General features: G+C 36.6%; 1 protein-coding gene across 1 annotated transcript; it reads right to left on the bottom strand.

Annotated features, from left to right (window-relative positions):
* Positions 1–1,132: 1,132 nt before the first annotated feature.
* Positions 1,133–8,606, bottom strand: NEUROD4 (neuronal differentiation 4). Its single transcript, XM_075199255.1, has 2 exons — positions 8,442–8,606; positions 1,133–4,691 (listed from the first exon to the last, which is right to left on the bottom strand). Exon 2 carries the CDS (start codon positions 4,667–4,669, stop codon positions 3,716–3,718), a length of 954 nt encoding a protein of 317 aa, XP_075055356.1. The 5' UTR covers positions 4,670–4,691; positions 8,442–8,606; the 3' UTR covers positions 1,133–3,715.
* Positions 8,607–10,127: the final 1,521 nt, after the last annotated feature.

Here is a 10,127-nt window from a genome sequence, read left to right as displayed (position 1 = left end):
TTTAAATGATATCCCCTGATAATTATGTTTTCTTGTGCTAAACGTGACATTAGATGAGATCCATGTAGATAAATTTCCCTTTATCCTGAAATGTTCCTGTCAGTAACCAACTGTAGGTTATTTCCTATAGACTTCCACACATCCAGTCCTGCCTCAGCTCTGAAAAATCCAGACGGGTACCACAATTCTTAATATATTATTATAATACTACTACTACTAATAATTATATATATATATATATTCTATCTATCTCTCTATCTCTCTCTCTCTCTCCCTCTCTCTCTCTCTCTCTCTCTCTCTCTCTCTATATATATATATATTAAGGTTCCTAACCTGGGAACATTTGGAGGTAAAAGTTTGAGGGTAGAGATTAGATGATGGGCACAGTGATACTTAGGGATGCAGGGGATAAAGAGTGGGACAGTGATGTTGAGTATAGAAATCAACAGAAAGAGTAAATGTAACCCCTCAGCATTTTTTTCTAACATACTAGCTTTGCTTTTGCCTTAAATAAATCATGAGCGTGAGGGGAAATCTCTATTGCTTGCCACTTTTATATTTTTCAATGTTTTTAATACAAATATTAGAAACATGCATCTCCTTAAAAGTGCACTGGGAGGTGCGTAATGTGTCCCACTGAAAGTGTAAGATGAGACCCATTCTCTGCACATATCCTCCATCGCACAGATTACTTGTCAGCCAAGTCTCCCCATTGCAAGCACCATTTATGTCACACTTTGCAGGAACCATAAACTATTTAATAGACCTCAAAGTTCTACCCATTTGTAATCACTTCTACTTCCCCCACTGCACATAATTATTTACACCCACTCTGCAGGCCCCCACTGCAATGCCCCCCACCCCCTTTCTTATCTAGTCCTGACAGTGTCCTCTGTTGGACTTCCACCCAAAACCTGTACAAGATGGCGGATGCTCATGCTGCCTGGATGATCCAGATAGAAGTGCAACCTTCTGCTGTCACCCTGCTGTGTATTGATTGCACAGGGACACACATAGTTTGACTAAACTGAGTAGAACACGCTGAGTACAACACACTGACCTCTGCCCAATGGGGACCCATCTGCCAGCCCTACATGTGTACAACTCACTCTCTCCAGGTGTAAGTTATGAAGTGCAGTTTAGGGCCTGCCTATCTGTGTTTCTATGGATTAATCTCCTTATTATAACTTTCTTAAAGTCCCTTCATACAACTGTTTGTAATGAGACAAATGAGCTGTATCCCTTTAATGTGCTTGATGTACAAGCTTTAACATTTGACTACATTCATTACAGCAAAATGTTTGTCCTCCTAGTTGCTTACATGCTACAAATCACAGGCATAAAATTGCCAATAAAAGACATAACAAGTATTTGAAATTGGCTTTGCCGCATTGTATAAGACCACCAATGTTTGGCATACTGTGTCTCTATAACATTCTATTCTGGTTGTGAATTTTACCTACAAGTTCTAAATCTGGACAGGGGCATATTATGATGCCAGATCCAGGGGGAGAAAGTCAGCTGGCACCTGGCAATAACCCAAAATAGCTAAATAGCAACATTGAGTGTCATGGCACTGGAGACAGATCTCTGCACACACATGGGGAAAACCGTTTATACAAAACACACATCACCATAGTTTTTCTTGTACAAGATTCACAACTTTACTAGAGTCCAAAAAAAACAAACATTTTAACTTCTTTACAAAAGAATAAACTTTTCCTATTTTCTGTATAAAACAAAAGTCTTAGGAATGGTCTTTTTGATCTGTTTCATTCCTAAAAATAACAATATCGGCATGTTTAACTAACGCAACCTATACAAAATATAATACACGATTCTCCGGGATAAAAAGTGAAGATGGAAAGAACAATAGCAGATTTTGCAGAGAATAAATGTAAGCAAACCAGAGGAAAAATAATGACAAGGAAATAAATAGAATAATAAAACAAATTGCACAGTGTATGTATGTGCTATCTGACTCTTTACTTACAAATGATTTATATTTCATTGATTAATTTGCTTTCTTTATTTTGCCTGGACATTTTTAAAAATATTGTCAATTGTGCTTAAATTATTTGCTAAATCCACAAACTGTTGCCAAGGTTTCTGTCTATTCATTATATTCTTACTTAGACAAGACATTTGTCAATCTATGATACAAATTTTGCAGTAGATCCTCTAATCCTGCTATGGCCTTTATGTAAAAGTGCATTAAATTCATCTCACAAACAGGAAAAATTAATTTGGTCACAATGTATCAGTGCATACAAAATACTAACACAATTCACTATTCTTTTTATATGCCATATATTGATGACTATTGATGAGCATAATGATAATTAGTGTATTTTACACTGATAGCTTGAATGAATTTTATGTTCCTAACATTTTCTTCCTCTGGTTTTGTTCAACAGGGAAAAAAAAAATTGTAAAATATTCTTGGTAAATTACTTATATTGTATGTATCTTGAAATACATGATTTGCCCCACAGAAGACATAGGGCAAAATAGACGTCCCAAGGGCAGCAAATTCCTAAAAATTAAAGTGCCAGAAGTGGGATTAAACTTGCAATACCCCACATTAATAGAAAATAAGAAACAGTATTGAGGAGCCAATAAAAGGAAAAAGCACACCATACAAAAAATAAATTAAAATAAATAATAATATAAATAAAAATAATATCCATAAATAAAAAATATAACACATAACAAACATAACAATTAAAACAATAATCTTTAAAAGGCAACATGAACACAATAATTAGGTACCGCTCTCACTTTTTATACAGCCTTTTACAAACATCATTAGAATAAGTGTATTAAAATAAATAGAAAAAAAGAAAGTATAATAAATAAATGGGCTACAGTACTAATTGAGGATGTGTTTTCTTTACCTAACAGTTGTCTGCATATGCTTTTATGCTAAGCACAGTGCATATATTTTTTATAAATTGTTGGATGTAAGAATGTTTATAATTAAGAATATTTTTTTATATGTAATAATAATGTTCTTGCACAGGTAGGGGACATCGGGATTTCCTAATTTCAACTTGTTGTTTGCGCTATACTTATGTGCAGGCTTTTATTCTGAAGTGGTATAATAATCGACTGTAGGTCTTTTGCTCAATGAAAAAGCATTGTCTTCAAGTTAGGGAACTTCTTGAAGTTTTCTCTATTACCATACATTTTAATCCATTTTAATGTCTCACAAATAACAAAATCGTTTAGGAATATAAACCAGTGCACAATTGCTGTTAAATCGTTATCCTACTCTTTCCTGATACATCAATAATTGGTCCTTTGTGAAATATGCCTTCTTGCCGTGTGAATCTGAATGTGCATGTCAACACAATGCCAGGCACAACAGTAGCTGCATTATATCAATGGAAAAGTGATTATGTTTGTATAGTGCTGCCTAGTTTTAAATGGTCAATGATACTTAGATAAAGGTTTGAGACATCGTGTCGGAATGTTTTGTGCTTCCAATACATTTTCACAATTGGCAACAAGTCATACAGAGATACAAAATATTATAAATCAAATAGGCAAAAGACAACTAGTTCGGGAATGACCAGAAATGGTTTGAGGTGGTGATGGCCTTCTATGATGCCTGATAAGATGATGACATAATTAGAGTTCTGGCTTTTTTGTACTTTCCTGTTTGGCCAACAAGTCAAGTTCTTCTATATAAAGTCCATTCTATTGAGAACAATTACTCAGTGAAAATGGCGTGGTGTGGATATGATTCATAGGCCATGTCAATGGGAATGTCATATCTTGGGACAGCAGTTTGAAAGTGTGACGCATGTCCATGGGAACCACCAACACCAAGAGAAGGATAATGAGATCGGAAGGCATAAGACTTGTCCATGTCTGGTGCACCATCTTGCTTCAAGGAAAAATTGCCAGTAATGCTGAGTGGGGGAGTTAGGGCCCCATCATAAGGAGGTGTGGTACAGTTTAAAGCATGGCTAACCATAGAAGGATCCACAACAGTTTTGAAAGTAGGAGGTTTCAAGTGCAAATGATGTGCCTCGATGTTAGCGTATGGAGGACTTGGTAGACCTGGAGACTGGTAAGCATAAGCATGAGCAGAAAGCGACGAGTCACACATATGTGACTTATCTTCATGTTTTTCCAAGAACATGGTCTGAGGTCCAAGCTGCATACAGCCAGCTACCAGGTTGCTGGTAGGCTGAGAGAGTCCTTTACAGAGCATTTCCAGAAAGCCTTTCCCTTCTGCAGTTTGTCCTCTTTCTAATACTTCAGATAATGCCCATATGTAATTTCTGGCCAGCCTGAGGGTCTCAATCTTGGACAGTTTTTGTGTTTTGGAGTAACAAGGCATGACCCGCCTCAGGTTGTCCAATGCATCGTTTAGTCCATGCATTCTACTGCGCTCCCTGGCATTAGCTTTTACCCTTCGCACGCGGAACCTCTCAATTCTAGCTTTGGTCATCTTCTTTTTCTTGGGTCCTCTCTTCTTTGGCTTTTCACCATCATCTTCCTCTTCCTCATCTTCTTCTCCATCAATGCTTCCATGTTCTTCATGACTAAGACCAGACAATATGTCATAGGCAGAATCTCTCTGACATGCCTCCTGCATCTCATCCTGAGAACTCAGGGCATCGTCCATCCACCCGTGAACGCTGACCATCTCGGACATCGTCTTTTTTTAGCAATTTTTTCTACAATAAAAGACCAGAACAAATCAATGTAAGTTCATCATATGCAAGTAAAATGCATTAGTGTATTAATACTCACATATAAGACTCATTATATACTATCAAAGAAAAAATAGGGATAATTCCTAGCATATTCTGTGAGTTTCTTGCTTGGCAAGCATCACAAACAAGAAATGATTTGAGCTGGACACATACAGTAAACTGCCCCACTATTGTTTCTTTCTATGATTGTAACTATTTAAGTAACTTGTTTTCTTTTCCTTCTCCTATGATATGTTTGCTAAAACCAATTAAATTATTGTATGCAATGTCCATAATGTAAGGAACAGTAGCACACTTTCATTGTATCAGTCACTGTCAACAGTAGTTTATAGGGAGTAGGGACAAACGCAGGACTTGTAGAGGGGGGTTTTCACACCCCGCCGCCAGTGGACATGACTAGCATGCATGGGGATGTGGCTATAATATTAGACAGTGCTTGGCTGCTCTCCAACTCTTCCTATCCCTATAATATACATGGGCAATGCTGGGTGCACTACTGTTAAGTGCACGCAGCTCTCCCTTTTCAAGCAGAGCCGTGTGAAGCGGGAGCAGGGTCCAGCCACCAGGCCTGGAGGGGGGTTTCCAGGCACTAGGTTTGCCTATGGGGAGGGATACTTGATAACTGAGTTATACCATTATAAGTAAACCTAATAACGTAGTCAGGTTTTAGAACTGTTTAGCCTTCTCTAAGTCATTGCAGTTCTTCTGAACTTCATTGAAGTTCAATAGCCAACTTATAAAGCTTGCATACCAACTGTATTTTATCCTATTTAAATTTTAGAACATTTGTATAGCCCCTGAACATACCATATGCTAAAGCGCACTGTTATTTATTGGATTTGTCATCTTTGGGTGCAGATAAAGTATTGTTATATGTAGACGTCAGAAGTCTGCACTAAATATAAATCACTGCATATGTGAGGTTGGTTACAACTCACGCATGAAATAGAACATGTAAGACATACAGTCTATATACTGCTTAGTGCAACAATGTAAGATGTCACAATGTCATGTCTCATCTCCTCCCCTCCATCAGGAAAAGACTAGATTGTGTTTGGGAGTATAGAAAAACTGTACCCATATTATATAACATAGATACTATGCGGTCAACACAGTGAACTTGAAATATAGCGCACAAGTGCATGAGAATAGTTTATGGTGATAATCTACTGCACATTGCTTTGGTTTACTCTGTGAGTTACGGGAAATATTTTAATGAATGAGTGTTGGAATTATTTCTGAAATATGTTTATGGCAGAAAACTAGTCTGAGCATTACATGCTACAATTCCGCTTTCATTCTTTGTTCAGTTTTTCACCTTTATTTTTGTTTCAGAAAATGTTTCCTTTCTGAAGAATATTAATACCCATAACCCCTCCGGGACCACATATTGTAGGAGTTACATCATGTGTGAATTGGTTTTCCTGTTCTCACACTGGACCCAAGAACTTTTCTAATGGTTTCTAGCTAGTTCTTCTCCTATACAACATTCTATTAGAACAAGCCATGTTCAATTTCGATGACAAACTTCTGCATATAAGGGGAAATTCCCAGTGACGTCATGTCCTGCTGGAGGGAGAGCTAGGGTCTAACAGGACCGAAGGATAGTCTGCCTTACTGGTGAAATGTTACAGCATGAATTAGCATGATGTCACAGGAGCTTAAATGTAATAGACAATAAAGTTTGTTTCTAGTTTATTAAGACATGCAGAAAATATAATGTAGAACCGAACAAAAGTAAAAACACCAAAACACACACATCTGTATATTTCATCACACAGTCAGCCTAAACTTCTAATGAGGTATACTATATACTATATGCTACTATACATATATGTGTCATGGTAGGTGTTAGACGTTCCAGAATGCATGGTGGTGAATTTGTTGCAATGTGTGTGTGAAATAAATATGGACAGGTCCATGGCTTATTATATATTCTCCTATTTATGTTTAACTACTTATTAAAATCTGTGGTCGAAAGAATGTTATATGTGTTCTGAATAGAAGAAATTAGTTACACACCAATTCTCTGTTAAATGTGAAAAATGTTTTGGTCATGAAAGTATAAAATACTTCTAGTCATTAAGGAGTTAATATATTTGAATGTTTGCATCACATCTGTCCCTAACGTACCCTGATCCATTTAGGGTAACATCTTAAATTATATCATGATAAGATTTGTAGTCTTTCCCTGAATTGGTGCCATTTTAAAGTCTCTGTGTAGCTGTGGCATCCCGAACTGTAAATAATCCTCCACATATGTTGTTAAAATACATCCTCCAATACCCCTTTGTTTGCACTTAAACCCCTTTTCCCAGTTCCTTCAGAGCAATCCCTCTGCTATATCCATCTGCATGGATAAACTTTTTCAGTTGCTCCAAAAAGTGTCTGTTACAAATTTTTAGTAACATCCAGCCTGCAGATTCTGCTTCGGTGCTTTTTGGTGTCTGTATACAGTAAAAAAGTGTTTTCTGATATTTTGCATCTGAAAGTTTACTAATGTATGTATGTATGAAATGTATGAAAAGTTTGCTTGTGTGCTGCTCGTAATACTTCTAATATTTATATATTTCTAATACTTATTCCAACTGAATACTCCAATGACTTTTCCAACATACCCGTCTGAAATTATAATTTCCATATCTCTTTCCTCTGGTTTACTAACATCGAATAACACTATATGTATTATATATTTGCAGTCATGTATCTTAACTTACACTATTTTCATGTGTCATGTTTTTTTTTGTAAAAAAAAAAGAAATAACATCTCTAATGAATATATTAAGCAAAATAGGACCCAGTACCTATCCCTGAGGTACCACACTGGTTAGCCTCTCTCACTTACATAATATTACAGTTAATCTGGTATTTGCTTTAAATAAAATTGGAAAGTTGTATTTAAATTGACTTAAAAGGATCATAATTTGCACTCTACTAATTTTTCAATTAGTCTAATTACATATATAATATGCAATATTTCTTTCATTTTGTAATTTTAAATCTAGGCTTGCTTTTAAAATCTAGGTTTAAAGTGACAAAGGGGTATATTTACTAAACTGCAGGTTTGAAAAAGTGGAGATGTTGCCTATAGCAACCAATCAGAATCTAGTTATCATTTATTTCATACATTCTACAAAACAACAGCTAGAATCTGATTGGTTGCTATAGGCAACATCCCCACTTTTTCAAACCCGCAGTTTAGTAAATATTCCCCAAAATGTTAAAAAAGAAATCACTCAACAACTTACTTAGATCAAGTGTGAATTTCATATGTGTCAGAGAGTAGAAGATGACCATGACTGAGTGGAGCAAGCAATTAACATCCTTTACATGGGATCCTACATTAGACTATATATGCACTATAATTACATATATCTGTATGGTTTTTCTTTTTTCTTTAATTAAGCTATTTTTGCATAATCCTAATAATAATGTTAACAACAATACTTTTTTATATATAATTGTTGCATGGTCATGTTCTCAGATTAATACTTAACGTAGAATAGTTATAATTTATATATAAATAAAGAAATAATGAAATAAAATGTTTAATGTAAAGGATAAGTGTTGTGTCTTTGATGTTGATGGATAAGCTATTGATCTTTTTTAAACTTCAGCACATTCGAATAGATAAAGAGTAAACAGTAGTGTACACTATATATTATAAAGAAGGCAAAGTGACATAAAGCAATGACAAGAACTTGGTATTACCTTATTCCTGTGTAGGAAAGTTGGAGACTTGCAGCCTGGTGTAGAAGTGCTGAGTGTTGCACGATGCTATCACATGAAGTGTTTCAGGCGGATGGAGAGCTGGACAGCTCCCTGTCTGACAAGCTGCTGTTACCGTGTGCGGGACAAATGCAGCCTCACGTCTCCTTCTCATTTACTAAGGTTGTGACGAAGTCCAGCCCCTCCGAGGGAGGCTGAGCTCAAGGATTTGGTGGTCCTGTCCCTGTTGCTGCTTTTAACCCTTGCTTTGCCACAACTTCATAATGTCTGTGCTGGGGAACGGTACAACAGCTCTACTGAATTCCAGGACTTTCATTGAGTGGGGAGCGAGACAAATGAATAATGCGTTAGATAACCTGCACTATAGGCATCCTAATAGACCATGTAATGTTTATAGTTTAACATTTATGTAGAATAGCTTTGTCATTATTTCTAACGTTAAATGAAATAATATTTTCTATTCTACTATAATGTGTAGACTGTTCACACTATGAACGTGGTTTTGTCCTTACATGGAACCTCATATAGACCCAATAAATTAATAGAAGCTTAATATACGTTGTTCAATAAACATTATTAGCTTGAAAAAATGTAATTTTCATTACTGTCTTCTTTAGATGTACTGCTTGGCAGTGGCGGAACTACAATTGGTGCAGCAGGTGGGATTCATCGGGGCCCATGGAGATAATGGGGCCTGCTGTTTTGGGCAACTAGCGAGCTGAGGGCCCCGGTTCCCTCCTCCCTGCTTCCCTGCACCAGGGCTCACAGCTCGCTAGTTCTACCTCTGCTACTTGGTAATTTCACCTAGCAAATAATATGCTATTTTTTTTCATAGTTGGATTGCTAGGGGGCAGTGTTCTACTCTTATAGGATAGAGATGGGCAATACCCATTTCATTCCAACGTTGGGCACGGATATCAAATATGTACAGCAGAATTTGGCCTTAAGTTTTCCGCACAGTATTTCCTTTTCCTTTTTTGTTCTGTCTAGACTTCTCCCTTATTATATCCCAACCACAACACAGAGTTGAATGAGTAGACACTGTCATCGCCCCAGCTCTGCAAAATGTTGAAGGTTGTACTGTACAGACTCATAGGCATATTCAATTGATGCGGGATCGCCGAAAATCCCGTGCTCAAAAAATATTACCGTTAATACGGTAATATCTTGCTGGATTTCAGCTCTCAGCTCCCCGAGCTGAAATCCAGCGAGTAAATTACGTATTAACGGTTTTCCCGCACAGGATTATCGTAATAACGGTAATATTTTTTGAGCGCGGGATCTTCGGCGATCCCGCCGTCAATTGAATATGCCCCATAGAGCAGGATTTAACTTAAAGGTTCTATCATCAGAATGGCCAAATCTCTACTACAGAGCAAGTCATATAAATAAATGCATAAGTTATAGTAGATCAATCAGCATTTAAAAGTATATTGGAAATAGTATTTTTCTCACCAACTCATCCTCCTCTTTAGAGTCACTTAAATCTTTAAACTTTACATCCACTGTTTCTTAATGACCACGGACAGACCATATTGTCAGGGCAAAGCACACCATTCTTACCTAAACACTTTTTGTTCTGTATATTAGATAGAATAATTAAACAAGTGAACTATTATGTGTGAGTCTAGGTACAGTGGGGATGGCAGATGTTACATGTATGATATA

This window comes from Mixophyes fleayi, chromosome 2 (assembly GCF_038048845.1).
Source record: "Mixophyes fleayi isolate aMixFle1 chromosome 2, aMixFle1.hap1, whole genome shotgun sequence".
NCBI lineage: Eukaryota > Metazoa > Chordata > Amphibia > Anura > Limnodynastidae > Mixophyes > Mixophyes fleayi.
This window is presented reverse-complemented; position numbering and strand designations above follow the sequence as displayed.

Bases quoted from the DNA above. Each gene is read 5' to 3' on its own strand.
- NEUROD4 (XM_075199255.1), bottom strand. From the start codon at position 4,669: ATGTCCGAGATGGTCAGCGTTCACGGGTGGATGGACGATGCCCTGAGT.